The 19,329-nt window shown below is 46.7% G+C and overlaps 1 protein-coding gene and 1 long non-coding RNA gene across 3 annotated transcripts; one reads left to right on the plus strand and one right to left on the minus strand.

Moving 5' to 3' along the window:
* Window positions 1-999: 999 nt before the first annotated feature.
* On the plus strand, window positions 1,000-8,491 carry TNIP2 (TNFAIP3 interacting protein 2). Its single transcript, XM_082758856.1, has 6 exons — window positions 1,000-1,528; window positions 3,633-3,938; window positions 5,818-5,901; window positions 6,485-6,766; window positions 7,153-7,272; window positions 7,757-8,491. Exons 1-6 carry the CDS (start codon window positions 1,076-1,078, stop codon window positions 8,036-8,038), a joined length of 1,527 nt encoding a protein of 508 aa, XP_082614982.1. The 5' UTR covers window positions 1,000-1,075; the 3' UTR covers window positions 8,039-8,491.
* Window positions 8,492-10,340: 1,849 nt separating this feature from the next.
* LOC309877243 lies at window positions 10,341-19,000 on the minus strand. 2 transcript variants are annotated; one of them, XR_014317339.1, is made up of 6 exons: window positions 18,191-19,000; window positions 17,345-17,504; window positions 16,096-16,207; window positions 14,375-14,698; window positions 13,043-13,177; window positions 10,341-10,477 (listed from the first exon to the last, which is right to left on the minus strand). It is a non-coding gene; the product is annotated as an uncharacterized lncRNA (long non-coding RNA). The 2 variants fall into 2 exon arrangements; XR_014317340.1 differs by having other exon boundaries at window positions 13,043-13,206.
* Between the last annotated feature and the right edge of the window lie 329 nt (window positions 19,001-19,329).

The raw sequence follows: 19,329 nt of genomic DNA on the forward strand, positions 1-19,329 counted from the left end.
CATTCACCATTATCACGAGGCCTCTGATCCACCGCTGCTAGCACTGAGCACCTTGACTGCAGTTCAGGCTCCTCTACATTCATCTTGCGTATTTCCTGCATATTTCACACAAATTCATCACTGTGCCTTTACAGTGACAGCTGCAAGTGGTTAAGGTGCTAACACAGGCAGTCTGCTCTCTATCGCACTGTCTGAAGTCATCTTTTTGTCCTTGGTACAGTGGCATCCAGCGTTTTTAGCTCTGCATTTCCATCTGTAATTTCTGGTCCAGGCGCATCTTCTGTGACCGCACTGAACCTAGTGCAATGAGGTTTGTGTCTGCACATAGAGCTCCCTGGTGTGTAATTATACACATACATACATGTGTATAATAAACGTTATCACAAATAACAAACACTGTGGGGCCGGCTGGGCAGCGGGGGGCTGAGGGGCCGGGCCGAGCGCCTCAGCTCGGCTCCACGGGGCGGGAGCCGCCTCAACGGGCAGGGGGCTCCCGGGACTCCGTCAGGGGGTCGCCGCCGGCGAATTAAAAAAAAAAAAAAAAAAAGTCGGGGGAAAGTCCCCTCGGTGCGCCAAGGAAATTCCCGGAGCGGCTCCCGCTGGGACGCGGCGCTGCGGGGCTTTCGCAAGGCCGGGCGAGCCCCGGCTCGCAGCCCCTCTCCCCCTCAGGCGCCATGTTGTGTGCGTGCCGTCCCCCGTTGCCTCCCCCTCGCCCCACCGCAGCCTGCCCCCGGCTTTCAGCCCCGTTCCCCCCACCACTTCACAGCGCCCTCGGGCCGCCCTTTCTCCTCCCCGGGCTTCCCCGGGTGCCTTTGGCCCCGAGGTGGCAGCAAGCCCCGGTGGAAGGTCTGCCCTCCCCCGCTGCGGGCTTCCCCTCGGCGGGGCTGAGGGCAGCGGCGGCCGGGCGGGCAGCGGGGCAGGGCGGCAGGAGGAGCCTGCGAGCCCTTAAACGGCAGCGGCCGCCCCCTGCCTGCCTCGGGGAAGACGGAAGGGCGAAGCTACAGCAGCAGAAGCAGCGACAGCAGCGCTACCAGCAGCTATAGTCCCGGCCGTGCCTGGCTCCTCGCTGGTTTATATGCACCTGGCCGGGTTACTGCTCGCCCCGGAGGAGAGAGAGAAGAAGGGGCAGCGCCGCGAACGAGGCTCGTCCCCCCCCGCCATGTGCTCGGTGAGCGAGGGCAGCAGCACGGACCCGCTGGTGGCTCGCTTCAGGCAGGTGGAGGAGACGCTGGAGAAGCTGCACCGCGAGAACAGGAGCCTGAAGAGCAAAGTGCCCCGCTACAACGCGCTCTGCACCTTGTACCACGAGTCGGTCCAGCAGCTGAAGCACCTGCAGCTGCAGCTGGCCGCCAAGGAGGCGACGATCCGGGAGCTGAGGAGCGGGCTGGCCCGCCAGCAGCCCAACGAGCCGGGGGCCGAGCCCGCCCGCTCGCTGGTGGACAGCCTGCTGGAGCAGCTGGGCCAGGCCCGGCAGCAGCTGCGGGACAGCGAGCGGCTCTCGGCGCAGAAAATGGAGACCCTGAGCCAGGTAAAGAGAGGGGAACCCACACCCGAGGGGGCCCCGGGGCCGGGGGGCGACCCCTCGGATCCGGCCCCGGTGCCTCGCCTGAGGCGGCGGGACCCTGAGGCGGGCAGCGGAGCCCCTTCAGCCCCGCCGCCCCCCTCAGCCCCGCCGCCCCTCTCCGCCTCGTTGAGGTTGAAAACAGGCTGGATTTTCTTATTATTCTTAATATTTTGAATATTTTTTTAACGCAGCCGCACGGCAGGAGCGTAGGGTGGCGTTAGAAATCTCCACGGAACTGCTTTTGCCAGCAGCAGGAGAATGTAGTAAAAAGAAATAAGCAGCCCACAAACTAAGTGTGGAAGTTCCCTATTAATTAAAGACCCTCCTCGTTATCAGATGTAACTCTAAGACAAACAACTGGTGCCACAGCTTTTTTCTATTCAAGTATTTTTTTTTTAAAAAGTGCACTTTAAAAAATGGCTGACGCTGTGTTGACATTGAGATCCTGCCTCAATACGTGCTTTGAAGAAGGAACCAGCAAGTCTGCACTGTGATGAGACAGACGGGGGGAAATAGGAGCTCTCTTGTGACAAAACAGTCACAAAACTGCCTCCCCTCCCACCCTCCACCAGCTCTATTTTTGGTCCTGCCGTGAAGACTTTCCCATCTTGGGTCTGAAGGGCTTAATGAATTTTGAAGCATTTCTTTCTGTATGAAGCTGGGTGAAGGAATTTCCAAACCAAGAAGTGGTACTTAAAATTGAAACAAGTATTTTTGTCATAAGTAATCTCTTGACCTAATGCTTATACAAAACATTTTCCACATATGACACTCACCTCCAGTACATTTAAATATGTTCAAGTTTGGAAATTTGTAATGAGAGATGATCTTGGTGACACTTTGTAGACAGATAAGAAACCGGTGGCATCTGAATGCCTGCTGTAGCCTGATGCAGAATAGCTTTAGTCTATGGCAGTGGGGAAAATTCAGCATGATGTGAAAGTGTAAACATCAGCAATAAGAGCATGTGCTCCTTCTGTAAGTTAGCCTAACAGTTTATTTTAGAAATAACCGTTTTATGCCTTGCCATAAATACCAAAATCATCGTCACTAAAAATAACAACAAGGTACTTTCTGAAGTCAGATGCCTACATGCTGGCAGAGTGCTTCCTGTGGTTTGTGGCCCTGTTAGTGCTGCTGAAGAACTGGAGCAGAGTTGAGCCTCTGTTTCATGGTCTGTGCTGGTACCCAGGGGAACAGCTCAGCAGAGGTCTGGGCTACCAGCAGCCTTTACTTTTGGAGGATGACAAACAGAAGCTGGTTGTGGCAAAGTCAGGGCTGGCGTACTCGAGGTGCATGGTACCTCTGAGTGATCATACCTGTCTGTGAGCAGACTTCTTCCTTCTCAAAGCACCTGAGATGAGAAGTTAACTTGATGCAGTGTGGATGATCCCCCAGACCCTTCTAATTCAACAAGAGGGCACAGCAAGGAGATGCATCTTTCTTTTGTAAGAATGCATCAGGCCCCCTTGCATGGAGCCAGCTCTGGACAAAATACTGATTGCTGCCACATGGATTTCATTTAATCTTTGCTTGTCCTTACCACTCCTCCTTTTCTAGGTGGGGAAATTGTTGTGTATACACTCTGACTTGTCTTTGTCACAGTGCCAGGCAATGACTATGCTTCACTGTTTTTTGATATCTTTCCAGTTCCAATTTTTTGAGGCAAATCTCTACTATCTGCTAATTTGAAATGTAGGACTATTAAAGCATTTCTCAGTCTCCATAGCTATTCTTTTAAGCTGCTTGTTTCTTTTATCTTTAATTTTTAGCTGCAATGTATGATTGTCATAAAATCTTCACAATTTTTTGCTTGTTGTTTCTGAGTTTATCATTCTGCTGACCAGGAAGTGCTTTTATAGTTGTCTGGGTAGTTTTTGATCGATTGATCTGTCAGTTCTAAGGTTGAGTGTTTATACAGACATTAATGGGATTTTTGCTTTTTAAGTACTTGGCAGGGAACGTAGGAGCAGTATGGGATTGCTGCAATGGGAAATTCAACCTTAGAAATGTTTTGGCTTTTGAGTTCACTTCACTTTAAGTAACTTCCCCTCCCCCTTGTGTTTAGGAAGTGCAGAAGTTGAATCAGCAACTAGAGGAGAAAAATGGAGAGATACAGCAGATGATAAATCAACCTCCATACGAAAAGGAGAGAGAAATCTTACGACTTCAGAAGAGCTTGGCAGAGCGGGAGAAGGCTCAAGCCACCAGTGATGTTCTGTGCCGTTCACTCACTGATGAAACCCACCAACTTCAACGCAAATTAGCGTCCACAGCAGAAATGTGTCAACATCTGGCAAAATGTCTAGAAGAGAAGCAAAGAAAAGAGAAGGGGAATTCAGATGACCAGATTGCTACTGAAAGTTCTAATCAGGTAGTTTTACTGCTATTATGTTTTGAGCACGTTATTAGCTTCTAAGGTGTTTATTACGATGTAAAACTTAGAGAGAAACAGCCCTTTGAATAATTTCATGTGTGGTGTAAAGGCTACCATGGCAACCTCTGATTACCAAAAACTGAGGATAGAAGCTGTCATCAGTCACTTGTGCTTTGGCTACTTCATGTGTTTATCTCCTTATCAAACATTTTTTTTTCGAGGAGAGGATCTTGAGAGGTCCTCTGTAACCTCAGCCATCCCGTGATTGCAATCCTTCCCTGCAGGTACTGCAGCCAAGTACCTTCTTTATTCTGAAGAACATCTGTGTGCATCACTAGATGGTGCTGTGTTTTTGAAGATGCTGATAACTTGTTTAAGCATCTAAACTCACAAAACAAAGAAAAATCACTTTAAAAGTAGCTTTTATACTAAAAACTACAGCATGTGGTCTTCTCAGGTCAGGATCTGGCTTTACACGTGTAGTACAGACCTACAGAAAGTTGGTTTCGGAAGAACTGGGCAAGGTGTCTCACCTATTTTTGTTCTGGGGTTCCCCTCTGCCCTCCCATTGCAAGGTAGCACTTCTCTCCAGCACATGTGTTTAGACAAACTGCTTCAGGACAGCGAAGTGGCAGAAATGCCACTGAGAAGGACAGAAACACATGGATTGCGTTGTGCTTCGCTGTGGCTTTGCAACACCTTTTCTTTCACCTTAGCTGAAGCTTTTCAGTGCAGGATAGACAGAGTTGTTCTATTGTTCCACAAATCATGACAGTTCAGTCACTAGGTAATTCATCATACTATAAGCAAGCAACATTTGAGGTGCTGCCTCCAGTAACAGATAGGAGTACTGAATAGGGTGCTATAAACAGTTCTCACAAAAAAAAAAAAAGAATAATTTTCTCATGACTTTATGGTTGTGAAGTGTAATGCTGTGTTCCAGATGACCACTCACCTATGCTTTTATGATTAACTATATGCATATATCACTTCCACTTGTTGAAATGTTCCAGGAGCATTTCCAAAGAAAATATAATCACGTTAAAACTAGCTCTAATAAATAGAGGTGAAGTAGATGTAAGAGAAAAGGACTTTTTGAGGGAAACTTGAAACTTTTAGTATTATCAGGCTTTGTGTAATTGACAGACAGGAAACTTGATTGGCTTTGATCTATGTAACAAGTAGCTAACCTTGTCCAGCGGGGACTTCCCTGTTGAAGAAGAGAAATTTCAGATGCAAGTACGAGCTGATTCTAGGGAATTTTGTACAAAAGTGTTCTGTATTACTCACGTACACCGGGGTTTTTTTAAGCAGATGTCACAACTGTAAAAAAAAAAAAAAAAAAAAAAGAGAGAGAGAGTATCCTTTCACACAATGTATCAAACAGGTTTTCTATAGTAACTTCTTAGTACTAGCCAAAATGGACAGTAATAACAAAGTAATATGCAGGCATGGATGTGTTCTTGTCTGGAGAGGGAAATGCAGTTTCCAAAGATGTTATGGCAACTGTTAAGCACAGTTGTGAGCAGGGTAGTCCCTCTGGCATGTAAAGGGTGGGGTATTTTCCTTGTTGCCTTCAGTGTGCTCAGAGCTTGTAAGACGTTTCTATGACACCACGTGGACGTATCTAAAAGATATCTAAGATGGTAAAACCTGACTACGTTTTGCTTATTATGCAAATAGTATAGCATGCAGCTTTTAGCGTTAAAGAAATGCAGTTTATAGAAACAAGCAGGCTCGTGTATGTACATATTTCAGTGATGGCAAGTATTTTTAGAAGAAACTCATATAAGCTGACTTCCAGTACAACAGCATAGCTAAGTAACATCTGGAATTTTTATGTTAAAATAATGCTTCCTTTATCTGAAAATTACAGGTGTTAGACAATGAAACCTCACTTCAAACCCTTATCTGCAAGCTGCAAGATGAAAACAAAATGTTAAAACAAAAAGTAGCGCACGTGAGTACTTTCATTTGTACAGCTTAAAAATTGATTTTGAATTACAGGAAGTTTGGGAATAGCTTGGGCCTGGTTAATCTAATTAAAGGGTAGTTTAATGCAAGTCCCAAGTTGGTTTTAGTCATAAAGCACATGACGTGCAAGCAGAGCACAGTCTTATTTCCTTGACTAAGAGCAGCTTATTATTTTATATATATTTTGTTTTTAAAAAAATGTGCTGCAGAAAAAAATATGTTGTCCCTTCCATGCCTCAGGATTCCACTCCAGAAGAACAGCACTAGCCCTAGGGTGGCTGCCAACCCCTCCTGTTCCTTATTACTTAATACTGTCTCTGTGGATTGGCAAATAGGGATGGGTGCCTGTGAAGAGCCTGGCATATGGCATAATCTTCCCCTCTCACACAAAGTAGCTCATCCATACTCAGTAGCTGAGTTAGCATAATATATATAAACAAAAGTACACCTATATACTTTAATATATATGTATTGTATATATAATATATAATTTTAGTCCTGCTAACATAGCTTACGGAGGCTTGGAAGTTTGTGTCTTCATGTTGTGACTCCACTGTGTGATCTTTCAGGTGGAAGACTTAAATGCAAAATGGCAGAAATATGATGCCAGCAGGGATGAGTACGTGAAGCGGCTCCACCTGCAGCTAAAAGAGCTCAAGTCCCAGCTGGAGCAGCAGCACGGTGTAGCTTCAACACAAACCAATTCCGAGCTGATGCAGAAGGAGATATTCCGGTTAAACAAGCTACTGGAAGAAAAAATGAATGAGTGCATCAAAACAAGGAGGGAATTAGAAGATGTGAAGAAGGCTAGTGAAGGAGACACTGAGCGCATACAAATGCTGGAGCAACAGGTTAGTAAAGTTTCTGTTTCCCCTGGAGGTGGGAATTTTGTTTCTTCTCAGACTACAGAAATCTAGTGGGGGGGAAAAAAATCAAACTATTTTTTTATATCTTTTACCACCTGTCTTGCCACATTTGGATATACAGGTAATTAATGCCGCACTTGGAAAGAAACACCACTTAAAAAACTACATGTGGGTCTGCTGGCTTTAATATTCTGTGGTACAGATCTGAAAAAGAAATACGAATGCTTTTAAAGCACAGATATGATAGAGAAGATAATATTGAGATTCTGGGAATAAGTGCTTACAAACAAAAAGAATCTCAGCCTCAACTATGTAATCTAACCTGCCATGCTCTAACTTCATCAAATGCTAACATAATGATTCTTTTTCAGGTCCTGGTTTACAAAGATGATTTCACATCTGAGAGATCAGACAGAGAACGAGCACAGAGTAAAATACAAGAGCTTCAGCTAGAAGTCGCATGTCTCCAACACCAGCTGGCAAGACGACAGGTAAGCAAGCAAAAAGCTCATTTCTCCAATAAGTATATCTCATTAGGATTCAAGACTAAAATGTACTTCTAAATACCTTTAAAAAAACTTAGTACTTCTAAAGCTGCACTGAACTGAAATGGCTATCAAAAACTTGTATTCTTTCAAAGTCAAGCTCTAGCAGAGATGCGTGTCAATACATACATATTCCTTTCTAGTCCATTTTTTCCCTCTTTTTGTTGACCACAATAACAGTGAATTCTCATAAGGGAGAGAAGGACAACTGACTTGTGTCAACAGTGGCATCTTGAAAGTAGCATACTAGCTATATCCTGTTGTCTAGAAGCCTGCTTATGACTCTTTGAAATAAAACTGCAAAAACTGATGGCTATTTTATTTGCAAATCTTCAGGTGAACCCATAGGCAGTGTTTCAAATAAGGGTGATATTTTATTTTAAAGAATGTTTTTTTCAATTTTTTCAAAAGCTCTTCTTTCTCTTTCTAGGACTCAAGAGATACAAGTACTCATTTCCGAGTTCACGCTGGTAACCAAAATCATACACATGTACAGACGAGCACTGAGCATCTACGAGGCAACAGCCCAGGCCAGACAGGCACAAGAAGAACACCTTCACAGTCTGAACAGACTTCTCCACCTGGAGACAGTGGAAACTCAGGAGCAGAGGGCAGGGGACAGGGTGAACTTCGATGCCCTCACTGTATGAGGTTTTTCAACGATGAACTCAGTGATGAATTTCTCAAGCACGTTACTGAATGTTGTCAGTGACAATGTGATGTGAGGCACATAAGAAAATCACTACTCTACAGACTGCAAAACTTGGACAAATGGACACCTCTTAGTAATTAGGAAGATGAACAGTATCTACCTCTTATTTGATTTCACCTTCTCTTGGACTGTACAAAAGACTTCAAGGTAAAGCAAAGTATTTTCATGAAGAATTATTTTTTTGACAACTACAAGGCAGGCAAGCATAATGCAAATTCTACTCCAGACTAAAGAAAATGAAACTTACAGCGGTAGCTAGCTTCAGAGTACAGCTTGGCTCTTACTGGAGAGTAATTATCCACAGCAGTCTGAAGGCTTAGGAAAAGAAGTCACTGAACTTGAAAACTTCCTTCTCTTCTGAAAAGATAGTGTGAAGAATGGGGGTGGAACAGCTTGACGAAAGAAAAAGACCTCTTGTGCTTTATCTGGATTAAAAGAGAATATTTTCTTGGCTATTGAGACCGAACTTTCAGACATCTTATTTGAAAATCCCTGTGTTCAACTGCAATCAGGAGAAGTGGAAAAAAAAAACATAAAAGGGCTGGTTGTTAACTAAAACTAGCCTGTCTTTTTGCACAGACAATGTACAGGGATATTTATTTTTTTTTTTTCTGTGCCATAAATATTTCACATAACGTGTATTTGTGTAATTATTGATTGAATTCTAATTCTACCAAAGTGTTATTTTTATAATAAAAGTGATTGTGAAGTTGCTTTACTATATTAATGTAGTCAAAAATGTCTCTTTCAGTGCATCATAGTTCAAGTAACTACACTTCAGGGCTAACTAAATGTCATGGTTTCAGGTATGAGTTGTTCCATTACTGCAGTGACAACCAGTGTCTCAAACTGTATTCAAATAGGTTGAGAGTCACTCATGTGAGAGGACAGATGATCTTTCAGCTGTATGAGAATCCATTTAATGCACTAACCTGCCATGCAATGTTTGTGACAAGGCCATTGATAACTTAGTTTTTTTCTTGTCATTTCTAAGTTGGAGATAACTTGAGCATAGAGCTGAGGGACTGTTTTGAGATGTATTTTTAGAGATAAGGTTGTACAAACATAATGGGGCTACATTTTTCTTCCCAGCATTGGCTCCAGGTAGTTCTGACTAGGCAAGAGCTGCAGTTAAGGACTTTACAGCCAAAGTAAAGGCCTACTCTAACCATGACCTTCCATAATTAAACAAAACACCCAGCCACCTTCCTTTGTATAACACCCATCTTCTGCTTCGTTTCCTTTCCAGTTCAGAGGACTGTGAATATTTTCCTTTGCGTACCCTTCTGTATTTCTATTACCTTCCTTCTTTCCTCAGTGCTTCCAAAACAATAAAAGTTGCTGTGATTTCCTACAGCATGAACTCCTAATCTCCCATAGAGCACATTTATCCTGCTCAGAGTAAAGCCAGCCTCCCCATTAGTTTAGTCTTCCTTTCACTGTTTCCACAGTTTCAGCACAAGCATAGAAGATGCTCTTCATTGTGCGCCAGGGTCACAACACCGTAAGGCCATAGCACACACCTCTTTCCCAAAAAATAGGTAACCGAGCAACACAGCAGTCCGCCCCATATTTAATGTGGTGTGAACCTGGGGGGTTACAGCACAGCTAAAAGAACTGGTGTCACAGCTGCTTTCCTTGGATGAAAGGGAAACAAATTTTTGAAAGAAACAAGACATTGGGGCTTGCTTGTATCAGAGCAGTGAGTTCACTTCATCTCAGGAATCCAGGAATCTCATAATCCAGGAAGGCACATACGAAATTCTGTGATGAACAGCTACAGATCTCTAAGCACATCTCTATTATTTCATCATCCTTTTAGAGCTCCAAAAGAAGCTGATTGTATGTGCAAATGTTGCCTCAGGTGGGATATTACCAAAAAAAGATGTGTGGGCCATTGCACGCAGCCTGCAGGTGCAATGGTTTTTAATGGTCTGATCTTTAACCGATTGTAAACCAGTGATTACTGGTTTGTTCTTCCCAACGCAGCCTGCATAAACATGCACTGATTTTTTTTTTAGGGTGACCATTTTATACATTACCTTTTAAGGTCTCAGAGATCAGATGTAGCCCACACAATATAGGCTGAGAAAAATATGATTAAGCTTCCTGTGGCATAAACTAATCTCGCAGCAGTTTATTTCTTCTGACTGTTCTCAGTAGAAAAGTCTTGTTTATGACTTCAGTGTACATCTGTACCATATTGCCAGTAATCGATCCAGTAGAATGAGGGTTTTTTTAATTTATTTTTAAGTGATTCACTCTGCAAAACAGTTACAAAAAGACAAATAGAACAGTAAATTCAATCTTGGCATTCCTTTTTTTTTAGTTGCTTGGAGCTGATCACTGCATTGATACACATCAGTCAGAAGCTCAAGCCTGCTGTGGGTTTCCAACGTGTTAATCTCTGTGGGTACAGCTGGACAGACTGACCTACAGCTATTAGAAACAGATGCAAGAATTAAGATAATAATAATCTACATTGTGCAGCATACAGAAATCAACAGAAGATATTCTCACGGTTTCAAGTCCTGCAAATCAGTCCCGTCAAAGCAGAGATCAGAACCCAAACCCTGAGAAAGGAAGGCCCTTTAACGCGGAGAAACTGGATACAGCTCTGAAGAGGACCACGCTGGCCCAACAGATGCGAACTGGTGAAGTTCTAAATCACGCCCAGATTACAGCAAGTCTCCTATAGCCTAACCTAAAGCTGTGTGGTAAGAGTCTACAATTTGAATACCAATGGCAAAAATCTAGGACAGATCTACTGCTTTTCAGTTTAAAAAAACCTCATCTTCAGAGCTATTTTACAATTTCCTATTGTGTAACTCCTCCTTCCCCTCCCTAAGCTGGTAAAAAAACCTTGCCTAGCCTCACCTATTTCTTTGTCTTTGCACTAACAAGAAACCAGTTACACAGTGAAAAACTACCAGTGTCTGGTTACTAAAACCACAAGTGTTTGATTTGAATTGTAAGGCCTAAACTATTTGTCCTAAGAAAACCTGTCTGTTACCCAGTGCATGGAGTTTTACACCAAAGTCACTGGCAGATCTCTTGAAAAAATACTGTGAAATCTCCCCACCAGGCAAAGCACACACATCCATGCTTCCCATGCAATTATTACCAACATCCACATTCACAATTCAGGTTCCTCGAATTGCAGACTGAATGTACAGAAACTGCCAGCTCCACCACCCCAACACTGAAGTGAAAGCAGCCAGAAGTTCTCAGCAGCTTTTGAACCCTTTAAATTAAGGAGAGCTCCTTCTGGCCTCACACTGCTTTTCTCTGCCACTTGGATGGCTGTCCAAGGAGTGGGTGTCTTGTTTGGCCAAACAGTAAAAGCAACCCAGTTCCTTTCCCCCCAAAAAGTGATAAAGTAGTAAAAGTGATAAAGTGATAGTGACAAAGTGAAAAAGTGATAAAGATGAGTAAGAAGTAACTGGATAAAATGAAAAGAACACCATCAGCTTTATGAACTTTCATTAGCCATTTGTACAACCTGTGTTCACTCAAAACATCTGCAAATCTGCAGAAACAATTCCTCACCCAAGAGACTCTTAAAGCAGGAGATCTACAAGACCACACGGGACTTAGTTCCTTATTTGCTGCATTGGTACCAAAAGGCATCCGAGGTAACTGAACCCTGCTCAGGCCCATTCCAAATTGTGTAACTCTCCCACAGCCATGCTAGCAGGCTGACAGAGGTACCCCTGGAGGTCCAGGGAGGCTGGGTGGAGGCACGACAACTCTCTTCTGGGACTTAGAGGATCATGTCTTAGCACGTTATGAGATGCCAAGATGGATTTGTCCATTTATTGTCACCGTTAATCCATCCCTTCTCTTAATTTCTCCCTCCTTACCATTACCTTCCTGAAGTTCTCCTCCAGAACAGCGTGAGTCCAGACCCTGGACAAGCAGCCATCTCGTCACCAACGAGGTTTTCAGACCACAGCTTCACTCCAGGTGCTGGCAAGCTGCTTCTCATTGCTCCTGCATCTAATTATACCTTATTTTGGGTGGGATTTTCAAGTAAATGCTATTTGCTAATACTGCCAGGGTGTGCTGGTTGCCATGCAGAATCAGGCCCTCAGTGCACCATCACAACAGCAGCTGTAGGCAAGACTGACTCACAGTCACAGAAAATACAACCAGGAGAAACCTCAGAAGTTGGTCCCTACCCCAAGAGCCCCAAGGGAGAGTCAAGGTCAACAATAAAGCTGTCTTCTGGAGCATGGCAAGTACTGAACTACAGAACCAATACCCTAAAAATCCTCTCAAACCTTTGGCAACTGGAAGGCCACATCTGTTTCCCCTCCCAAGGACTGATAGGACATCAGAACTTTTAAACCAAGCCTTAAGCGATGCCTCAAGATTAAGAGCTCACTGACATTAATACCAATGACAAGAATAAAGTTTGTTCAAGAAGATACCTATGCTTGACGGTATTTTTTTTAAGCTTCTATTTCCTGTGGCTTTGCTGCATGTGTATATATAGAAAGCAAGGGAAATTCCAAACAGCACACCACCGTACTCAGAACAGCGCTGCTCGGTCCAAAAAAGGGAAGTCTCAAATTCTTTTTCTACAAAATCAATGTGAATTCAAAGTATGCTGCAGTAATATTTCCTAGTACTGTGCTCCAGTAGGTACCAGCCTGCGGCTTTCAGCTAAAGACCTAAAGCTGCAGAAATGCCTGTGGGGGACTAGGTCAAAGCAGCAGAGCCTCAGCGATGTGACACCAGGTTCGGCAGTGTTCATGGTCAAGGTGGGCTCCTGCCTTCTCACCTGATGCCTCAGCTCCTCGCTAGGTGCAGAGCCCAGCTGAGCCCACCCACTGAAGCTTTCTAGGCACGTCCTGCCTGGGGGGCAGAGCTCCAGCAGGGTCGGGAGAGCTCCCACAGCCAGTGGAGGTTTGAGGTTCCCAACAGCACCGCTGCTGTTCAGTGCAGTCCCCCCTTTTCTCTTTATTACATCCATTTTTTTCCTCCTCTTTTTACACTTACAGGTGAGAAGCCATGGGTGCAAGAACCCTTCAAGACACGTGTTGGATGTCTTGTGTGGATAGGGGCTGATGTTTTCCCTCAGGAGGCTGTGGTGTTTCCATTGCACAAGCAGCTCCGCTGTGGACAGCACTGGACCTGAGGGTGGGTTACGAGAAAGCTCATTTCTAGAAGGTGCCAAAAAAAACAACAAACCACCGTTAGAAGTGTGTGCTTGGCTCACCCACACTTGTTCCCCAGGACAGCACCACTTCTGGAGAGCAGGCCACAGCAGCGAGCAGGACAGCCGCCTGCTCACGCCGTCACCCACCCACCCGCTGTCACCCCAACACGCCTCGCCCAACGCCTTTACACCCCCAGTTCTCAGTGAGTGGGAGGGAGGAAAGAGCTGTGGGACTCAGTTTTGGGGAACCGGCAGATCCTCCTCCGTCCCCTCCCTGTCCCCAGCACAACGCTCTCCCTCCCCTGTTTGCACTCACCCAAATCTCTTCGTTCAATCTGTATCAATACAAAAAGCATCTCCCCTGCTCCATCGCCCTGTATGGGACCTCCTGCGTCACACACACACATCACAGGCAGCTTTCAGAGGCAGGACGTGTTTTTAGGTGAGCCCAGGGTTTGCAGGATGGAGGACAGGGCACCAAGCTGTGCGTGGCTCCAGCTGTGCCCCCGCAGCTGCAGCTCGCAGCGTGCCAGCCACCTGCACCAGCCACCTGGTCCCCAGCCCAGAGGAGAACCACGATGCTCGTGAAGAGAGCCCCAGGAGCAGCCCCAGCACAGACCCCCCAGAGAGGGAAGGGACCTTCCTCTGGTCCTGGCTGCTGTGATGAGGAGCCTCCCCTCCCTGCACCGAGAGCAGGCCCAGGCTGAGCCCTAATCCTGAGCAGCAGGCGATCCTTGCCAGCAGGAGCATGCCACCTGCAGCAGCACTGACTAGGTTTGGTTTAGGAGCTGCTTTTAGGGCATTGACGGCTCTGCACTGCCAGAGCCTGGGACAAGGCCTGGTGCAGAGTGCCTAGAAAACAAGAGACAGAGCAGTTCCCATCCTCAGTGGCATCCAGGAGATGTTCAAGGACTTGGCACAAGTCCACCTCTAACCCTCATGTCACAGAGGACAGTCACAGCAAAGGGCCAGGAGACCAACAACAGCACGGAGAGGCAGGCAGGGGCAGAAGTTCACCCAGAGCCTCCTTACAACGTCGCATCGGCCCCAAAGCACACGGTATTTTCCATGCAATTAAACGATGCACTTACACAGCACCTGCTACACACACGTGTGGCAGGCACAACAAAGGATGTGCTCACCATCTCTCCCTGTGTTCAGGGCAGGCTCACCTGGGCACGGCCCTGGGGAAGGTCTCCTTCTCAGGGACATTCCTCTGCTAGGAGGGCAGCAAACCTTCCCCTGGGAGGTCAACTCATTCCTGTAGCTCAGGCTCAGGCAGGCGCCCACTGTGAATGCACGTGAGATGATTCTTTGGGTGAGGGACGTGTCCCCTGTCACACCTGTGACGAAGCAGAGACGTGCAGGCCGTCTGTCTGTCTGTCAGTGCCTCACTGCTGCGCCGTGCAGAGGAGGGGCGTCATCACAAACACAAGGGCCTGCAGAGAACGTGCCTGCACCGAGCTCTACACGTCGTTAGAGCTTGCATCTGTCAACTGCGGGAGGGAGAAGATATAAAAGTTTATTTATTGAAACTGTAGAATTGAATAATGAGGCCCACATTGATCTATTCCAATGCTGGGAATTGCTCTTGGAGCAACAGCCCCCCAGTTACCAGCATTCCCTCGTTGGGGATGCTCTTGGCTGGGTGAACACGGCGAGAGGGGAAGAGCTGCGAGCCACAGCACGCCGAGATCCCGCAGAAGAACAGCCTCCCGCAGAGCAATGCAACCCAGGAGAGGTGCTTGTGCTGAGACAAGAAGGGGTTTTGGTCCTCATCAGCAGGTGAATGATGCAAAAGCAGCTCTGCCTCCAAGCTTGTACCTTGTTTTCTTATAAAACAGAGCTCTGACAGCTCCCCCGTGACTCTTAAAGTAGCTTTAAAACCACAGAGTTTCTTTTAATACGACTGAGGAAGCCAAGTCCTCTCTCTCTTCTGAGCCGTCCACTTCACTGATTAGAGCCCACTTTTACCCTATTCCAGTCACACCCTAACACAAAAACAGTTCTCGGGGCAAGACCCAGTGCCCTGGACATCACCCACCCCACCAAAAGGGTCACCCAGACAGAGGTCAGCTCCAAAAGCACCCTCTGTTTGCCCTTCTGTACCTCTGTATCTAAGGGGTGGTCATCAAGAGGCACCTCAACCCCAAAGGTACCAGCACCACTTTCCCCGGGGGCACCCACAAGTTTTTACACCTCTTCAGTACCAGTCTTTTGGCCCTAGGAGAAGGATTCCAAAACTGCTCCAGGTGGTGTGCTGAGACTGACAGGAGGCCTCTGACAGCCCCAAAAATCACACGCTGTGTGCAAAGCAGAATTGATCCCCGCAGAAGGGAGGGCTCTGCAGCCCCCTGCGCAGCCACCCACTGCCCACAGTGCCAGGGAGCAGAGCTGGACTGGGAAGAAGATGAAGCTGGCCTGAAAGAGACACTAAGGCAAAGAGGTGGTGCTGAGACCAGTCAGAGGGACGAGAGCAGGGAGCTTTAAAGGCAGTTACTCAGTCATCTTTTTTAGATGAATTGCTGCGGCGGAGCTGAGGAGCCAGCTCGAGGTGCAGGCAGGCTTTCCCCTCCCACACAAGATCCATCCTTTGATAACCAGATGTGGAATCCCCTAAACTCGCCGTGCGGCGGCAGCTCCCAGGGAGGCACAGCGTGCAGTGGAAAAAATTGATGAGCACAGCCACCAGGCCGCCGTCACCCCGAGAAACGAGTGGCAGCGGGTTTGGTGAGCCCTGCTCAGGCTGTGCTGCACTGCACCTACACACCCACGGCGCTGCGTCCCCTCCTACAGAATGTCAAAGCCTCCAGCTCCTAAAATAGAGGCAAAAATAGTCCAGGGGACGTTTCACTGGTCTCGACTTTCTCTTAGAGCCAGGGTCTGTGCTCACCTTGCCCTCCACACTCCGTCTCCTGCCGGTGGCATCTGCTTTCTCAGGCACTTTTATCTCTGTGGTTTCCAGGTGACTCTCTCAGGGAAAGTTTACTGGAGCTCCATCCTTCCTGAAACGGCAGCAAAAGCCAGTAACCACTTCCTCTCTGCACAGCTAAGGAACTGCAAATGTGCAGTGGTGCAAAACAGCGTGAGGACACTCTCCCTTCTGCCCCTGCCATGCTCTTGCAGGCATTAACATCAGTTGTTGCAAACGCGGTGCAGCAAGAAGGTTGGGAAACAGTTAAGCAGAAAAAGCCACTCTCGCAGTTAGGAAAGGTAAAGGGCTGCTTGTCGTTCTTCCCTGCAGCCAACTCGTGCCTTGGCACTGTCAGCAGCTGTACAGAACCCAGTTCCTGCAGTCGAAATTCAGAGCTGGCCCCCTTTTAGAGCTTAACTGAATGCTTTGGAGTCAGACCCTACAGCTGGCTTGCACTAAGAGTACTTGCAGGGATTTCTCTTTTGCTGCAATTGCAAAAACAAATCGTGAGAACAGATAACAGCATCTAATAGGGGTTTTCACAAAGCTGATGTCATGCTGCTTCCCTAACCAGAGGGGTACATAATGCCCCCAGCATCTAAAGGAAAGGACCCCATAAGGCAAGCAGCTGGGTTTGGGTACCTGGTGTGACCCCCTGCAGCCTTGGAGCTGTTTGCTTACAGGGCAGTGTTAATGCTGTTGTAAGGCTGCATCCTAAGCAGCTGATGTTTGGCTGGACTTGAAAAATCAAATTCCACCCTCCTCCCGTACTGTGCAGCGCTCAGCTCATGGAAAACAGATGGCGGTGACTCACGGGAGTGCCGAGCTTCGGGGCACTCTGCAAAACCCTGGGGCACCCTGCTGTTTTCACAGAGATGGTGCTAACACGAACCAGGAGAGGTTTGTGCAAAGTCTGCAGTTGCTCTGACGCAGTTTTGGTGAGACAATGCTGTGATTTCACATAGGAAGCCCTGGGCTAGGCACGCTAAAAGCTTGAGTTTCAGGCCATCTGTGCAGTACCTTCATATAGTCACAGGCTCTGGGCTCTGCTGTCTCTCTTCTTTCCCCCGTTTGAAAGGCAGCAAGGATTTTCTTCCCCATGGCTAATACAGAACAAGCAGGCCAGCACAAACCTGGAGCTACCCCTCTGCTTATACTGCTGCAATTATTCCACTTCCCAATGCAATTCCTTATAAATCAAGGTGGGTGATTTACACAAGACGCTTACAGCTGAGGCAGGTAACAAGCCCAGGTGCCAGCGTGAGCACTGCAGGCCCCTCGAGTTGGAAATCCAGGATCTCTTCGAAGCAAGAGTCACAGAAGAAGCCACGGGTTCAGGAGATGTCGAACTGCATTTCTGTCTGGAGCATGGGATTTCCACTCTACCTCTTGGCAAGTGAGAGGTCAAATAAAAAAAAAAGAGGCAAATATAAACACAACAAAAGGTTATAAAAGTTTACTTAAGAAGCCAAGACCGACCACAAAGAAAGGTTTTTTCTTAAGATATTTTTTAAGGAAATAAACAGTATAATAGCTTTTGGGCATTCATTAAATAGTAATGGAAAATTCTGTCGCATGAGAAAGGACTGATAGGAACTAAACTTTACAGAAAAGGACACGGGCAGGGAGCCAGCACCAAACGGAAACGCAGGAGCAAAGTTACTGGAACTTCTGGGGGAAGGCAGCAGGTCTAGGCACGAAGCGTTTTTCTAAAGCAAATTGATGACTGTCACACTCAATGGCAAGTTTGCAAAATCACCAAATAGCTGGGTGCGGGGGGAGGAAGCTCTGGAGATCGGCTAAGCCCAACCATCACGGCAGAGCAGGGCCAGCCGTGGCAGGCAGGGTTTGACCAGCCCCATGGATTTTGGCCATCTCTGAGGATGAAGGCTCCACGGCCTCTCTATGCAACCTGCTCCAGGGTTCAATCACCCTCAAAACAGAGAAGTTTTCCTTATGGGATGTTGGAATTGTGCCCACTGACTCCTGTCCTGGCACTGGGCACTGTTGAGATGACTCTGGGTTCATCTTTACTTTCCCAAACCAGGTGTTGGTACACATGGGGAAGACTCACCCTGAGCCTTACGTTCTCCAGGCTGCGCAGTCTCTCTCCCAGCTCTTCTCTCTCCATCTGCATGGCTCCTCCTTGGAGTTGAGCTATTTGACAAAGGACAACCCTCCGCCCCAAAAAGAATGCCAAAAAAGACCTCTTTCTCCCCTTCCCGGGAACCACCTGAGAGGGATATTGCTTATTTAACTGCTTATTAACACTCACAGTATTCAAGATCTATGGATATATAAATATCCTTTGGATATACAGAGGAGACCTCAAAACCTCCAGCTAAACCAGAAGTGACACAGTTCTCACAGGAATCGGTGTTAAATCAGAAAAATGGCTCCTTTGGCACGGGTTCCAGGACAAACACTACAAGTGTTTGTAAGAAACATGACACTGACCATTGCAGGGAAGGACGGTGATGAGGCAGGAAAGAAATCCTTTTTTTTTTGACAGTAAATTCCTCAATCCAAATGCGCAGGCTTGTTTTGAAAACCCAGCCAACAGACTGGTTAGCAAGAGAGCCTCAAAAGCCTCAGAGGTGCAAGGCAGGTACCTGTTTGATACCTAGGGCCCCCAAATCACAGCAAATTAAAACCCTGACAACACAATTCCACATATGAGGCCTTCTCTCTGTCCTCCCTGCATGTTTATCACTGCTGCCCTGGCCTTCCTGACTTCCCAGTCCACAGCTTCTGTATTTTTTGCAGCTTGTGAACGCCTTACAGTAAGGCTGGGGTACAGCAACTGTTTCCATTTGTTTAGGTCTGATCTCACAGCTCAATGGGATGGTATTTCTAAAGTCGCCCTCTTTGTAGCTGCTCTCCCCCTTCGTGAAGCCTATGAATCACAGCAGGTCATGTGCACACCAGTAGGCGATAACACAAAAATCCCTTACGCTTAATGTCAGCTTTTGTAGTATTCCCTCCGCTGTATAAAACACCCATGTCGAGTCCCTTGCTCACCAAGGTGAGGAAATAGGGGCACTGACTAAAACCAAGCAGTCAGTTTGGAAACTCACCACGTCTGTGAGAGCATCACAAATGCGACCCTGAGCCTCTGTGCTTTCCTAGGCCCCACGAAGGTAGCCCCGAGGTGTTGACCTTTGTCTGCTCAAGACTAGAACAAGACCAAACTCACCTCTGTTGATTTCTGAA

The sequence above is a fragment of the Aythya marila genome (genome assembly GCF_965140915.1).
Source record: "Aythya marila genome assembly, chromosome: 4".
NCBI lineage: Eukaryota > Metazoa > Chordata > Aves > Anseriformes > Anatidae > Aythya > Aythya marila.